At 44.9% G+C, this 16,123-nt stretch overlaps 1 protein-coding gene across 3 annotated transcripts in view; it reads right to left on the reverse strand.

Moving 5' to 3' along the window:
- Window positions 1-2,972: 2,972 nt before the first annotated feature.
- PTCH1 (patched 1) overlaps window positions 2,973-16,123 on the reverse strand; it is a 58,235-nt gene continuing 45,084 nt past the window's right edge. For 2 of the 3 annotated variants that reach the window (XM_068552819.1, XM_068552818.1), the window contains 6 exons: window positions 15,788-15,925; window positions 12,753-12,895; window positions 9,329-9,428; window positions 8,523-8,777; window positions 6,339-6,906; window positions 2,973-5,792 (listed from right to left, as the gene is read on the reverse strand). In XM_068552819.1, coding sequence (XP_068408920.1) covers window positions 6,340-6,906; window positions 8,523-8,777; window positions 9,329-9,428; window positions 12,753-12,895; window positions 15,788-15,925 — 1,203 coding nt within the window. In that variant the 3' untranslated portion in view covers window positions 2,973-5,792; window position 6,339. The remainder of the gene's footprint in view (window positions 5,793-6,338; window positions 6,907-8,522; window positions 8,778-9,328; window positions 9,429-12,752; window positions 12,896-15,787; window positions 15,926-16,123) is intronic. The other variant, XM_068552820.1, reaches the window with a different exon arrangement.

Below are 16,123 nucleotides of genomic sequence, written 5' to 3' on the forward strand. Positions count from 1 at the left end.
TTTTTTCTTTATAAAAATAAAACAGGTTCTTTTCTACCACTCCCCCTTCCACAAAAATACACGCTGTTGTCCACTGTGTACAAAGATGGTGCTGCTGCTGACAGAGGTATTTCCCGGGCTTACTTCAGTGTGAACTCTTTATTCTTTGTCCTGTTGGTAGCTTACATCACACTCCTATACCTTCAAGTCCTGTGGATAGGAAGGAGATGAATGAAGAGGACACTTCCCAGGGAAAAAAGGAATATATATAAAGGGGTTTAACTGAGTTTGAGAAAGATGTGGCTGTGGTTGCCTCTTTTGATTGCCACTGCTCGCTGAGGTGTGTCTCATTCTCAGAGCAAATGCTACCTCTACAGGGTTTGGTTCCCTTCACAGCATATTGGCTGAAAGGTCTCCTTCCCTTTGTCCCAAGAAAGGAAATCCCTAAGGTAGAAGGCATAAATCAATGATAATAACACCCTGCCATGTAGAATGTTTTGCTTTGGCCATGCCAAGCTGAGTTTGGGTTATCTCTATTGGTCACTTCTTTTTGTAGCAGAGTTCCCTGTGTCCCTCTGTTTTCCTGAGGTCCACCATGTTCCCAACAGACCAGAATGTCCTTTCAAGATCCTTCTGATGGCAGTTGTAATTTCCTGGCAGGGAACCTACACAGAAAAGGTGTCCAACATGCCTTCCAATGTGAACAGTTAAACAGATTTGCGTTCGAGGCATGCTCTCATTAGGTGCAGGCTTCATTAAAAGTAATTAAAACTTGGCAAATATTCTTGTTGGATGATTAAAAGGTCATCTCCACTTCTCCTTTTGGGAGGTCACTGCCAGTTACCAAAAATGAACACCTGCCTTCACATCAACATGGCTGCTGCCTGAAACTTAGCAGCACACAGCATTCCCGAAGCTGTTAAATATGTCTGTCGTGACAAAAAAAGTGGGGCCTTATGTTTACCTAAGTCCTGAATAAATGTGGTGGATTTTGGGACACAAATCTGATTGAAAACTTCTCCTTAGGCCAATATTAAAAACTAAGTTAGCTTACTTAGGTGTATGTAATTTATAAAGAATATAAAATTGAATGGCAATGAATGGTCATCTTAGTGGTATAAAAAACACATCGAAAAGAAAGTGTCTCTCAGTTTGAATCCCAATTAACGCAATTAGTGTTTTCCATGCTTAGTTTCAGGGAGTACAGATTCCCCATGACTTCTGAATGAACCAAGAGAGCACTACGGATGAAATTTACCACTGGAGGGCTGAGGAACAGGTAGCTGATTATACCAGGAGGTAGGAAGATGAGGTTATATAAGATAGAAAACCCTGCTTAATACTTTATTTTTTCCAGGTAAAGTATCCGTTAAGGAGGACATTGTATTATCCAAGCACCTTATTCCTTGGTCGGTGTACTGTATATCCGTAAACCTTCCCCTAGCTACTCTCACGCTTCTGTATGAGGGCCTGTGTTGCCTTGGAGGCTGAGAGGTGGTGATTGAACCAAACTCAGTGCAGGGTCCAGAGGTTCTTCGGAGTCTTTCAGTTGACTCTTCGTATCCCCTCTGGTCCAGACCTCTTCACAACCACCATTGCTTTCAACCTTCAGAAGTCTGCGAGGGACACGCATCATCTTTAATTTACGTACAGATGAGGACACAGAGGCCCCAAGGTTTCAAACGACTTGCCCAAGTCGCAGTTGGTCAGCTGGAGCCCTCTCGGTGGGAAGGGTGGCAGAGGGTCTGTCCTGGCATGGACCTCCCCTTCCCCCCCTGGCCTGTTAGGTCATTGGCCCACACCCTCCAATGAGGCCTGCCCCACAGCCGTGGCAGAGCACTAAGAAGGGAATTCCTCTCTCAACCCCCAGGCACAAACGCAGAGTTCACGGGTCTCCACTCTCCCACAGATGAACATGTGTTTTTGTGGAAAGACCACACAGAGGAGCTGGGATCTCTATGCTGTTTCCAGATCTGGCCTGCATTGGCTGTGTAGCCCGAGTCAAATTATAGAACCAAGGCCACATTCAGCTGGAAGGAATTTAGAGATCGCCTCTGCTGGTGCATCAGAACCACCAGGACAGCTCATGAAAGCACAGATTCCTGGGCTTCAGTCCCAGGATTCTGACTCAGTAGGTCACTGAAGATCCTGCTTTTCTAGTAAACTTCCCAAGCATGAGAGTGCCGCCGATACAGGCACCCCACATGAGTATCACTGGCCTATGATAACCTTGTCTTAAGACGGGTCAGCAAACTTTTTCTTAAGGGCCAGTTAGCAAATATTTTAGGCTTTGCAGGCCGTACAGCCTGTGCTGCAACTATTCAATTCTGCCGATGTAGCTGGTAAGTGGCCGTGGACGATCGCTACACGCATATGAGCATGTCTGTCTTCTGATAAATCTTTGTATCAACAGGAGGCCCCAGGGCTGCAGTTTGCTGACTCCTCACCCCATGCTGATAGAATCTGAGTTCTTCCCCACCACTCCTTGCTTTCAGCTGTAAAATGGGGATGCTATTCCCGGTCTTACTTTTCTCATGGCTATGATGAAGACAAGGTATGATAAACACTCAGAAAAAACATTTTGTATCAGGTTCAATCAGTCCCATATTGTCAGCTATACTGTTTTTAAGCACAACACCTTTATTTTAATAATCATTGAATTGGACTTATAAATACTCCCTTGAATTATTAGGTATCACATAAAAAAAAAACACAAAAAGGCTAAAAGATGACAGAAGGAATCATTTTGAAGGGTAATTTAGGAACTTTCTTCGTGTCAGAAAATAAAAATGTAGAACTCTTCCTATGTCAATAATGCCTCCATGAAGGAGAACAAAAAAATGAGTATTTAACAAGGTTAGTCAGACAAAAAACAACAAAGTTTATGACGGCGTGACGCACTAACTGCCTTCGTAAAATATTTTAATTAAAAACCATTCCATAAACAAAGATGTAACCAACAAGTTATATTATTTTTTATTCATGTTAGAATTTCTATCAGTGTTTGAACATTAATATTTAGAGAGTTTGTACATTTTTGCCTTCTGAGGTTTAAAATGAGAACCACACTAGGTCACAAATGGTAACTAATACACATTCCACAACTGCATGAATATTCACTCAATCTCACTCTCTTAACACTGTTAAACATTTTCTTTTCCTTGCTGTACTTTACAATGAAAAGTGTGCCCCACTCATGTCTCAGCAAAGTTCCAGACATTATGGATTCATCACATATAAATTCTTTAAAAATATACTTCTGTCAAAAGACTTGATGACTACTATGTACACTACAAAAATAAATTTTCATATAAATAAATTATATGGCATACTTTTATCTTTGTAATTGAAATGACACAAACCCATTTCTGCCAAAATTGGCAGACAATGAGACCCAGTTTGAATATTTCCTTTAAACTCCTTACACTAAAACCTACCATGAGTCCTTAATGAAAATGTTATATACTCTGAACTATTTAACATTAGTAAGCACTCTATACAAATAAAAATTCTGTTCAAAGGTAAAACATAGCTGTAATAGTGTTTCCAATAGAAATAAAATCCCTGCATTTTTCTGTTATAAACTGGCATGACAAATACTGTAGGAAAACATTCTTATGATACAAAATTATAAATATCAGCAAAGATTTTTTTTTTTAAAAATTAAAACATCCAAATGAACAAACAAGACAGACAAAATAAAACTATTTTAAAAAAGAGGGAGAGAAATTCTGGTTGCCTGCCAGCCCCCGAGTTCTCCCTTTGCCAATGTGACTATTGGAGAAAGCTCTATGCTGTGCAGAAAGCAGGGGCCAGGCAAGCAGTCAGGCACCATGCAAGCTGGGCTCAGGAAAGGAGCGGGGGCACTCCTCGAGCCAGAGGGAAGCAGACCTCTGAATTTTGCATCATCTCTCTCCTGAATGTGGGATATAAGTTTTCTGAGCAGAGCTTGAGTGTTAGGTAGACAGACAGTGTGGCTGACAGAGGCACCAAACAGTAGCAGTGGGGCCATTGGGGCCCCTGGCATATTAACACACACATCTGGTAGCCACAGTCTTGTGGCGAGTTTTAGAGTCTGAGGTCACTACACTGCTGGTACTACTGGGGGCCGTTGCCTTTCGAATAAGATTTTCCATGTAAAACAGGAAGCATAATGGGAGCTGCCATTTGTGCACTCCTACAGTAGCTTAGTCTGGGTACCGAGTGCTTCCCCAACATTTGTTGGTCTCTGGCTAAGAGCCTAGGAAGACCAAACCTCAGAGCAAGAAAACAGAATTGATATGGAAGCAAATCTTTAAAAATAATGCCTGGTTGAGAGATATGTCTCTGTATACATTCTTCAGTGGGGGGTTATGCAATTAGCATCTTCCTGCTCTTCAATAAATGTCACATTGAAAGAATACTAACGATGGTGAGAAGAGGGGGATGAGTTACTTACGAAGTGTGCACCCATAACGTTAATATTAACACTTGGAGGATCACCCTTCTGAAGCTCATATCCTATAGAATTTCTGATTCCGTATCACCATATTGGATGCTCACTATTTTAAAGAGGATGCAAACAAATCCAGAAAGCCCCAACCGTGCCATTTAGCAAGAGAGGGAGTTTAAATTGTAGGGACTCAAAACATCACCTCTGGGTCTGTTGTGGACCCAGAATTAAGAGGTCATTGTCTCCAGAAGATTTCCAATCCACTCTTAAATTTGGGTGGTGATAGTGGTGGTGGTGTGTGTAAGTGTGTGTGTGTGTTGTGCGTTGGTTACAAGAGAGGTACAATGAAGGCTGCATACTTTAGAGGATACGCTCACGGCCCAGCTGAGGCTCCCACTAGGTATGTTCTCTAGGTCTTTAATACCAATGAAGATGAAGAGATGTGAGCTCTGTACCCTGAGGTTCCAACATCCACCACAATGGTCCACGCGAAGGAACTTATCTCCTCTGAGGCACGAGCTGGGGTGTCTGGATGGCAGCCAATGATCTTAAGAGATGCCCTGAACTTGAAGTGAGTCTGGCAAAAGGATAAGGAGATGTTTAGGGCTAGCCCTCCACCAGCGCTAGCACTAGAGATATCCTGACTCTTCTGGCCTAAGGTAGAGCCCACCACGGGTCACTCACAGACAGTAAAAAGAAAAAAAAGAAAAAAAAATCACAGTACAGTACATTGGGAAATCACACACGAGTTCACACACACAGCCAAACAAGAGAATCTCATCCAACTACACCTAGAGAAGCCACCGGGGTTAACGTGCTTTCTTCATATTTGCTCATTAAACAACAACAAAATTATCACGCATAGCGTGTTTGAAAGTTAACAGTAACATTTCATACTACCACAGGGTTGTGATATGCAAATTTAAAATATTTTAAACAGAAACCTTTACAAAATAATCCTATTACATAAGCAATATTTGCATAGAATTATACAGGTAAATTATACAATATTTAAGCAGCAGCAACATATGCTGAAATTTAAGACTAAGTTAAGCTTGGTTGTGGCACAGAGACCAATGTACAAATAGGGAGGGGCTCCGCTGCAGTCTCCCCACTGCCTGCTCTGGAGGCAGGAGTGGAGAAAACCCAGATCACACTACTTTACATCCGTTCCTTCGTATATTACATATGTGTACACCTCTTAAATATTTATAGAAATATTTCACAAAATAATACAATCAGTTACAGTAACAATGAACTGCTATCTGGCACAGCACACCTTTCTAACTCCGCAGTTCTCTTCAAGCAGTTCTGGTGGGGCAGGGTAGGGGTAGGGAGGGGCTTCCAATCTTTGGCCTCTTTGCTTCAGATTTTACTCACCCTTTAAAAGAAAAAAAAAAGGAAGTCAAAGTAACAGGTCTATGAGTCCCTACTTATAAAGCACAAACACAGGCAAAACGGGTCTGGGGTATAGAAATCAGGATGGTGGGGGATGGGTGAGGGCCTGAGGGGCTTCCAGGGGTGGGTCATGATCTCCCCCTTGACCTGGGGGCTGGTGACAGGGATGTGCTCGCTTTGCGACCGTTCACTGAGCTGTGCGTTCATCAGACATACCTGCTATGGCTTTAAAAGACTGAAAAATAGGTGAAAGGGGCAGCTGTCAGGGTCTCTGCTGAGATGCATTAACCCTCCACAGGCTAACTGTGAGGGACAGACCCAATCTGGAACTCAAGTGGTTCTCCAAGGATGACGAAGCTTAGACAGGCAACCCTGCCTGTGGGTAAGAGGTCACTGCGGTTCAGCAGGGGACACATCAGTGCCCAGGGCTCCAGGAGGATGCAGCCATCTGCGTCCCTCCAAGTCCCTGAGGGGTCACTGAAGAGCAGCGCCTCTGAGGCCCACCCTCCTGCCCACCGGCCTCGCCCACCTCAGTTGGAGCTGCTGCCCCGGCGCCTCTCCTCACATTCCACGTCCTGTAGCTCAATGACCTCCACCTTGGGATCCCTCCTCTCGCAACGGACGTTAAAAGGCACATGGGGGTCCTCAAACAGCCCGTGGTCAGTCTCGGGGTAGTCCTCGTAGCCCGGGCGAAGCCCCCCTCGGGGGTTCCGACCGGGCCCGGGCCCGGGCCCGGGCCCGGGGGCGGGCGGGGGGTGCACTGCAACAGTCACGGACGCCGAGGCCGTCACGGTGGTGATGGGCTGGCAGTAGCTGGGCACGGAGCTGCCCGTGGCAGTGAATGCTGGGTGCCGAGGGTTGTGAGAACGGGTTCCCCGGGGGCCCGTGCGGTCCCTATTGCTAGGGCCAGAATGCCCTTCAGTAGAAATTTCGAAAGCGTCTCTGCGCGGTCTGTAGGGGGGCGGCCTCAAGCATTCTCTGGGGGCTTCTCTCCTGGGCTGCTGGCCTGGCCGTCCGGGTGGCAGGGACCCTGAGTCCAGATGGGGCTGCTGTCGAGGGTTGGAGGGTGGGTGCTGCCTCGGTTCAGGATGGACCACCTGCAGAGGGCAAGGGCAGGCTGAAACAGGCCGGGTGCTAATCCCAGGCTGGGCATCGGCCCCTGCTGCCCTGGCCCTCCCTTCTTGGCTCTGGCTCCTGCCTGGCCACCCACACACAGCTCTTTCTGAACTAGAGCTTAGTCAACCCCACAGATGGCTGGGAGTGCCCCAGGGAGCTAACAGGGGCCTTCCACCCACAACGACGTGGCAGAGGTACGCCCTGTTTGGACCCTATGCCTAGGCTTTCTCCAGCACAGCTGGCTGGACACATATGGCTGCTGCCCATAAATGCAGGGCTGTGGTCTAAGTACCCGAGCTGCCTCTCTCCCACAGTCCGGCACCCCACCCTGCTGGGTAGAATCAGATCTCGAGCTCCTCATCTTCTAAAATGACTAAACGTCTGGCCCTGGCTCGCCCAAATGCAGGACGTTGCCCGGACGTTACCTACACTGTTGAATATGGTAGCCATTAGGGACATATGGCTATTTACATTTAAATTAACTAAAATTCAAAATTCAGCCCCTTAGGTCGCGCTAGCCACATTTCAAGTGCTCAACAGCCACACGTGGGCAGTGGCTACTGCACTGGAGAGCATTTGCACTGTCACAGAAAGTTCTACCGGGCAGTGCTGCTCTGTCCTGTTGTTAGGAATCTGGTTTCTGGGTCTCTGTACAAAGCATGGAGCAACACAGTGGCCACATCAATCAAAAGGACCGTGACCAACTTCAAAGTCGTTCAGCTTGTACCTATTTTTAGGCTCCCGCTGAACAAAACCAGATTCACACTGCAGCTCAGCAGGCATCGTCACGGGGGGTAAGAGGAAGAAAATTTAGGTTATTTGGTTGGCCTCTCTCTCTTTCATGGAAGGGCAGCTCCAGCCTGGGACTGGAATACCCATTTCCTGGAGGGACAGCAGGAGGCCCCCAGTCAGAGCAACAGGAGCCTAAGAACATTCCTTGGGTTTTGTGTGCTGTGCTCCAGGCCTGGGGGGCCGAGGACATCCTGGGGAGCACAGAGAGGGGAGAATGCAGTTGGGGCTCTCAGGGCCTCTGAGAAGAGGCTCCGGGCTGCTCATGGTTTTCCTGAATTACTGAAGGCTGGTTCTCAGCGTCTCTGCTCCTTCCAGCCACCTAGAATACGAGCTTGGAGCCACAAAAGCTTCTGGTGAAGTCTTAGACAATAACGATTGAAATAATTTTATACCAAGGGCAATTAAAAGTAACAGAAGTGGAAGGGAAAAGAAATCACTTCTGCTGGCAATAAAAATACCATTACATTTTAAAATAGGTATCATCCTACAATGATATGTAGCTTTTAAAAAAAGGGGGCAGGGGGAGCAAGGCATGCTTTACCTCTGGTCCTTAAGCTCAAACTGTACTTAGCTCAAACAAGATACATACTGATGGATGTTTTGCGTAGCCACCAATATTGGTCCCTGCCCTTTTCAATCTGTATGAGATACAACCATAGGAAACTGACATTTTTATAGTTTAAGAAGAGCCAAATATTGGCAATTTCACGTGAGTCCACCTAACCTATACATTTTTTGGCATGCTGTCTGTGATTTGCTGTTCAGAGCAGGCAGGGGCTGCCTCCTGGGGTGAATTATGACTTACGGTGGAGCGGGCGAACACAGGGTTCTCTGTGGCTTCCACGATCACTTGGTGGGAAGGGCCCCCGGTGCCCTGCTGGGCCTCGTAGTGCCGAAGCTCCTCACTGATGCCCGACACTGTCGTCTGAGAACTGTACTCTGAGTCAGAGGAATCAGACCCGTTGTTCGTGTGACCAGGGGGCAGAGCAAACCGGACCACGCTGGGGGGCGGCTCAGGGGAAGGGGTGGGCAGCCGGTTCAGCCCGTTGGCTGGAGACACCTATTTAAGGGGATTCAATATCACAGGTGTTTATCAACCATTTACCTGGTGGCTACACTTCAGGTTCAAAGCACAATATTGTTCAGGGGTCGCTGCCCCTCCCCCGCTCCCCCTCCCGGCCTCTCACGCTACCCTGTATTCACTTGGCCCAATCCCTGCCACTTTGAAGACCCTTGGGCCTGACAGCTGGAGCGAAAGAACTGCCCTCTGCTTTCACACTCTGGAAAGGCAGGCTGTGCCCTTTTAACTCCTGTTCAAGCCCAGATATTCTTCTTGAGTGGAAAGTGCTTCATTGATAGAGACCTACAAGACTCAGGTTGCCAATCACTAGGTTTCAAAAATAAACAACCTAAACCAAATCAAACCATTCCCCCTACATCCCCTAGCACTATTAAATTGAAGGGAAAAAAAGCCATAGTTATTTGTTTACTGAAAAAGTAAACAACCAGCAAATGTGGATATACTTAAATATCTAAATTAAGAGTGACACCAGGAAAAACAATATTCAGGTGGCCTGAGGACTGCACATTACACTGGCGACAATCACTGACCTCAGGATACGGTCCGAAGAAGGACAAAAGGACCGGCAGCAAAACCAGTCCATTGAGAACACCCAGGATTGTTAGGATTGCCAGGACAGCAAAGAAATACCTTGAAGATAAAAGGGAAACAGGAACATTTACCATGGCAAAAGTAAATTAAGCTACCCTTCACGTGCCCAAACGCCAGAGCCAAAAATTAACAAAACCCACACCAGTGAAAAGGCTGTTACAACACTGCGTTTCAAATTCAGCACAAGATTCGTTTTTTTTTTTTTTTTCTTTTAACCTTATGACTTTGAGGACTACATTCTACAACCCAAAGTGTTAGTTCATGAAGGGAAGAAAAAAAATCAGGTTTGTTAATTTGCTGAAAACTCATGGCATGTAATGTTATTTATGAATGTGTTACACAAACACAAAAATATGGAATGTGAACTGAATGGCCGAGCAGACTGAAAGCACAAATACAATGCAGAGGGGCCCCGTCCATGAAAACCCAGCAGAAGCAAACAAATGAAGTGAAGGGTGTAGAATTTAAACAATTTAGCCCAGGAGGAAAAGCAGCCCACTTCTGCAGGCAGCTAATCCACTGTGAAATGCTTCTGCATCTTAGAGCAGAATCTCTAATTAAGTCTCCAGCGTAGCAGGTAAGGCTTTCCCGGGGCTTTCATTAACCGCAACTTTCTGCCTAGAATTCTGTGAGTTCCAGTTTTACCAAATAGCTCCAATTGCAATCTTTTTAGAACACTGGAACCAGCTTTCGGCAAAGAAAACACTGCCCATTCTGTGGTTGCTGGGGCATTTTCGGGGGAGGGCGGTCCACAATGACGGGCTGCTCTGCCGGCCAATCTTTTGTTGAACAATTTAGCATCTCTGAATACTCTTGTTTTGCGTCAGCCAATTCAAACATAAAGGCCACAGCACCATGAAGAAGAGGAGAGTGCACAAGTGGCCCTGCTTTCCCACCGTTGAGGGCTAAGGTCTGGGATCCTTCACGAATACCAAGGTGAACCTGTCAGCCAGGGAGAGTCGCTGGAGGATGTTGCACACAGCTGGAGGCAGTGGGCTCCACGCAAGCATGCGTTTCTGTAACTAACGGTTTCTAGGGCAATTCTGCTGGAAGTGGGCTGGGGTGGGGGACAGCTCAGGATGTACTGGGAAGAGGGAGGGCAAGATATCTATCTGTTAATGGTCCTCTTGATCATAAAACGGAACAGGCACCAAACTTTGCTGTGCCTATATATGTTTCAACGTTAGATGAAAGGAGAGAGAATCCCTATAAAAATACAAATACCTCGCAGCTATTGTAAACATTAGAAACTTCTGAGCTGCATTAGTAAAAACCAAGCAGCCGATGTCTTGCACTAATGTAAACTGCTGCAACTTTAGGCTGAGGCATATATCAGCAGCAGGCATTAAGACATTTGCATCCCATCCATCTAACTGTAGAATAAACAGACCAATTAGATTTCTGACAGCTTAGTGTATACAATGTCTGCTCATTTAGTCGACCTCAGTGAGGGCTTTATCAGGTTAATCCATCCAGTTCTAGAAAATGGGAAGCCCTTTTAAGTGTTTGAAACAAGAACCCTGATATCTCTGGGAGAGAACAAGACGCCATGGGTTAGATGAGAGAGCTGGGATCCTGCTCTCCACCCAGGTCCCAGATGGTTGTTCTAATTCAGGCTATGTTTCTTCTCTGTGGCTCCCTTGGCATCCCCCACAAGGCTGAGTTAGATCCTCTGAGATCCCATCACACTCTGTTTCCCATGGTTTTGAATTGCCTGTGACCTTGTCTCTCCCCCCATAGACCGTAAACTATGTAGAGGGGGACGGGGTCTACATTACTTGCAGTTGTGTGAAATGGCACTTATGAGGTGCTCACTACATTGTGTTGAATGAGAAATTACACAAAGGAAACTCTATTTGACATAGGGTTTTTACATCACAGAGAAACAACTACTAATGCCCGAATAAAGGAAAAGTCAAAATCAAATTAAGAGCTTAAAACAAAACCCAGACCAAAACCCTCATCTAGTTTAGGCATATGTCTACCTGATATTGGCAAACAGGGTGTACGAATTGGCTTGTTAAGTGATCGGTCGTCTGTGCTGAGAGGATCAGCAACGTGGCCATCATCTGGGAGCTGGCTGGAAACGCAGACTCTGCTCCCCACCCCCAGTGAAGTCTGATCTGCATTTACAGAGAGCCCCAGATGACTCATGAGCACGTTACAGTTTGAGAAGTACTGGTCTACACCTCTCCACTCACTCTCCACCCAAGCGACACTGAGCCAACCCTGGCACTCATTCTAGCAAGGCTAAATCTCCATGATGCCGACCCGCCCAATGGGGTATGTCACAGACCAGTGGACTGATCTTTTCTCGTAATAAAGAAACTTTGGCTACAACTTAAAATCCTCTTCTTTTCACTTGGAACTGAAAGGCCTATCGCAACATACACATCAGAAAAGCCTGTTTAGATTCTCTTTCTAGATTATCGAAATGTCCCTAACGATCAAGTCATTTCTCACATTTCACTCTGCTTTACCATGGTCCTAATTCTGGACTATCTTTTACTTATTGATGATTCTGGCCTCGCCTCTCCACAGAGCAGCAGGGTTACATCCAAGGGCAGCTATGTCAAAAAGCTGCGGAGGCTGTTCAGAGAAGAAAATGGTCTTTCCCTGCAGTTCTCAAATTCTTTTCAAAAGGAAAACTTGCTCTCCTTTTATACTTCACAAAGTCAAATCCTTAATTAAATTCACCAGAAACTGCTTGCCATGAAATCCAAATTGAAAGATGTATCCAACTAGGCTTGGATTTCAAAAATTTGGTGTTAAGTCACACATTAAATGCTTCTTAAATCTTAGTGGCAACTCAAATGTGAAATCAAGGCATGTCATCTTCACTTCTTAAAAGAATAAAATCTATGTGAAAATTTTAGGTTTCTGTACGTTTTCCTTTCTACAGTTTTGAAGGAGAAGTGAAGGTCAAATTCAGTCAATTAATGGGAACCAGGTCATTTCTTTCTGTTGGTATTTCTAACCTCAATAGCAATAAATGGGATAATCAGTTTCAAGTTGTAGAGTTGCCTTTGTTGCTAGCCCCAAACCCTCCATCTTTTCTCCCTAAGATATTCCCCAAGACAGCTCTAGAAGAGAGCTTGCTTTTATGCCTCTCAGGATACCTCTGAGTTAATAAACTCAAAAGAAAGTGGAGTCACAGATTGTGGCAATCACTTCACAATGTATGCATATATCAAACCACCATATTGTACCCCCTTAAATATATACAATTTTTATTTGTCAATTATACCTCAATAAAGCTGCGGGGTTAGGGGTGGGGAGTAGAGTCACAATGAAGACATGCTGCAATCTTCCAGAGACAGAAGGAAATAAGCAACAGAGATCACATTAGAAACTAACGCTTACCTGACAATGAAATCAAACTCGGATCCTGCAAGCATCAGCACTCCTAACAGAGTGGAAACAGCACCATCCAGAACAGGTGCAAACATGTGCTCCAGGGCGAGCACGGCCCTGCGGTTCTTATCGCCAATGGCTGTTAGAAAGGCCTGTGCAACGAGGAGAGTTTGGATGATCAGATTCCTGGACTTTACTTGGTCAATGGCCAGCTTCGTCTTAAATGCTATTAGCCACTTTCATCTGCCTCCACTGAACCTCTCAGATCTTACCCTCTAGCTACTGGAATGTTTAATTGGGGCTGCTCAACTAGCTAAATCTAGGCTTACACTAAATTGACCTGTTCATGATAATGGGTTGTATTTGGTATTGATGTAAATCTTGAACAACAAGAATAAAAGAAGAAAAGCATATTTACTTTAAATTTAAAAACCATGCCAAAACTATACAAATGAGCAAAATGTTCCCTTCTTTTCACTGTTACTCACGCTTGAGTTTACTCCCCACACTTAAATGCTCTAGCATCATTCATATGGGAGACCTCCAGTTGTGAAAGTGACAGCATTTTGCCCAATTTTTTGAAAGGTCAAGATCTTACTTCCAAATGGGCTTAGCACCTGGGTGCTAAATACATATTTCCTCACTATTATGCTGAGGTTAGAAATTCTGTCACTGTGTTCAAACTAATGTGTTGGTAGTACATGTAAGTACCATGAAGGTATCACAAGAAAAACACAGGGCTGTAAATTCAATCAAGCCTGTTCTAAATATGTGTGGATATATCTCACCTCTTATGCATTCTCTAAAGCTCTTCTAGTTCAAGGACACTGTTGATACCAAATGGGAACTTTATGGAGATCTTGGTATATCAGACTATTGGCTTGAGTGTGTAACCCAGGACCATTTTACTGTGGCTTAGTTACCGTTACACCCTGCCTGCTCCCCCAGTGGGACGCAACAGGGAGGGCTGAGCCTGGCAGAAGCTTGCTCTCTGAAAGTTCAGGCTGCTCTGGGATGTGCTGAGAAGAGGGCTTGGGGCCCTTGCAGGTGGCATTATGTGCACTAGGGAAGGACAGGAGGTTATTCTACTTAACGGATGAAGAAATAAAATTACACAAAAGTATGCAAAGGTGCATTATGAATTTTCATATTTTTCTCTAAAGTGGGGTCTATGTATGGATGCTCTTTCAGAGTTGGGAGACTTTAGGGTCAAAGTAGTTGTCTTTTTCTCCTGGGAGGAAAGCACCAAGATGGTTTGGAACCATGTCGCTCTGTGCTGTATTTGGGCCATGAGGCCCTAAGGGTCAAAGTTGGGTGGATCTTCTTGCATATAACTTATGCTACTAAAACAGTAAACTGCCAGGCACCCATCGATTCCTTGACGACTTTCACATACAGGACATAGTAAGAACACCATGTCCTGTGTGTGGATAGTCTCTTGATGAAGACTTGGGCTAGCAGCACAAAGCCAAGTTGGCTCTTCAGACTCCTTAAATTCTCAGGATTAAATCTTGCATGAGGAGTAGAGGAGTTCCTTCACTGTTTATTCAGCACCAGTATGGATATTTATGTTCATACGACCTCAGAGATCCAAGGTGCCGCTACAGTTTAAAGACTGCCATTAGCATTTCCACTGCAAAAATCTGTTCTAGGACCACCCTTGTTTGTAATGCTAGCTACCAAGAAGAGTGGTTTTCATTCACATCAGAATAAAATGATTTGTGGATTTTTAGCTCGTGTGTAATTTTTCTCCTTTTTTAAAGAAATGATATCACAATTATGTGTTCTCTAAGCTCTAGGCTCTTCTTTCTAAAAATCCCCTCTCCTTCTTCCCAGCTCAACTGAGGAAAGTAATTTGGGTAGGCTCAAAGTTTAGAAAACTGTTTCTATATATTATCAGCTTTTTATTATACATTGGGGGAAAAACAGGTTAACTGCAACAAAACATTCCTTCTGAAGTACAAACATTTATAATCTCTAAGTAGCATAAATATGGCCCTGAAAGAAGACAACAGAAGGTAGAAGGCAGAAGCATCTGTCTAGACACCCGTATGTGTAGATATGCATGTGCCATGTGTTGAGCCCAAAGAAAATCAACGCTAGAGATTGCAAAAGCAAGGCTTTTTGCAAGAGCAAAGGCTTTACTCAATCAAAGTAATTTGATCCAAGTCAAATGCTTGGTTTCCTAGCTAAGCATTCCAAACATCAGTATTTATTCAGTCAGTAAGTATTTACTGAAAGCCTACATAAACCCAAGGACGCAGACTATAAACACAAGTGTGGACGGAACATAATTTACACATCGCTATAGGGCTTTTGAATAATTCTCTGATAAATGTATACGACGGGCTTGTTTCTTGGGTTAGACTCCTCTTGAAGTTTACTTTTCTCCCACAAAGCATTCACAGGACTGTGCATAGAAAGAGCAGGGGAAAAATTCCTATTGAGAGAAACACTAGTTCTCTTACTTTCTGCCGTCATGAATTTGGAGGCTGGGAGGTCGAAGGAGCTGGGTGGGCTCAGGTGGGAGAGCTAGTTCATCAGCCCCAGGGTATTTCCTCAGCTGCCAACTCACCTCACCCTCCACTATGCCATCCCCACCAAATCTGTGAGTGTGGTCTCATTTTATCCCTGCTTTGTTACTGTGATTTTAAAAATTGTGTGTATTCATGCAAACGTATACACCATCTGTCTTAGGAACAGCAGACGAGTTCAGGACCCGTGGTGACACAATTGACAACACCAAATAAGCAGAATCCTTCCTGGCCCACTCGGACACACCAGGGACACTGCCTACTGCTGACGTGGCCTGGCTTTCACCTTTGACACCCTTCTTCTTAGATTTCCCCCAGAGGGAAAGGAGTCCAGCTGAACTTCAGCCACTCCCAGGGAATGTCTGTGCTCTGAAGCCTTTCTGCTGTGATGTGTGTCAGGTGTGTTCCTTGATGTTGGAGAAAATGAAAAGGTTCCCAACTTGGAAACTAAAAAGAGCTAGAGGAAATAGGTTGCCTTTTCATAGCTTTCACTAAAAACGTCTCCCATACCAGAGCAACATGAACGGTGAACTCCACTCCGATGCCGACGGAAGCGATCAAGATGACCACAGGCACGGCACTCAGCTTGATTCCAATGAGGCCCATCATGCCAAAGAGCTCGACCGTCATCAAAGCCAAGACTGTCACCTTTAAAAAGACACACAGGATGAGTGACTGGGCACAAACACACTCTAGGTGTTGCAAAAATTTTTTCAAAACTATTCCCCGAGCGCAATCTATAAGGAATTATAGAAACACGCACTCATTGCTGGCTACAAATTTAATATAGTTTAAAACAAGGTGTTTCCTTCTGTTTTGATCTTAACCATCAGAGACCATCCTTCA

The sequence above is a fragment of the Eschrichtius robustus genome, chromosome 10 (genome assembly GCF_028021215.1).
Source record: "Eschrichtius robustus isolate mEscRob2 chromosome 10, mEscRob2.pri, whole genome shotgun sequence".
Lineage (NCBI taxonomy): Eukaryota > Metazoa > Chordata > Mammalia > Artiodactyla > Eschrichtiidae > Eschrichtius > Eschrichtius robustus.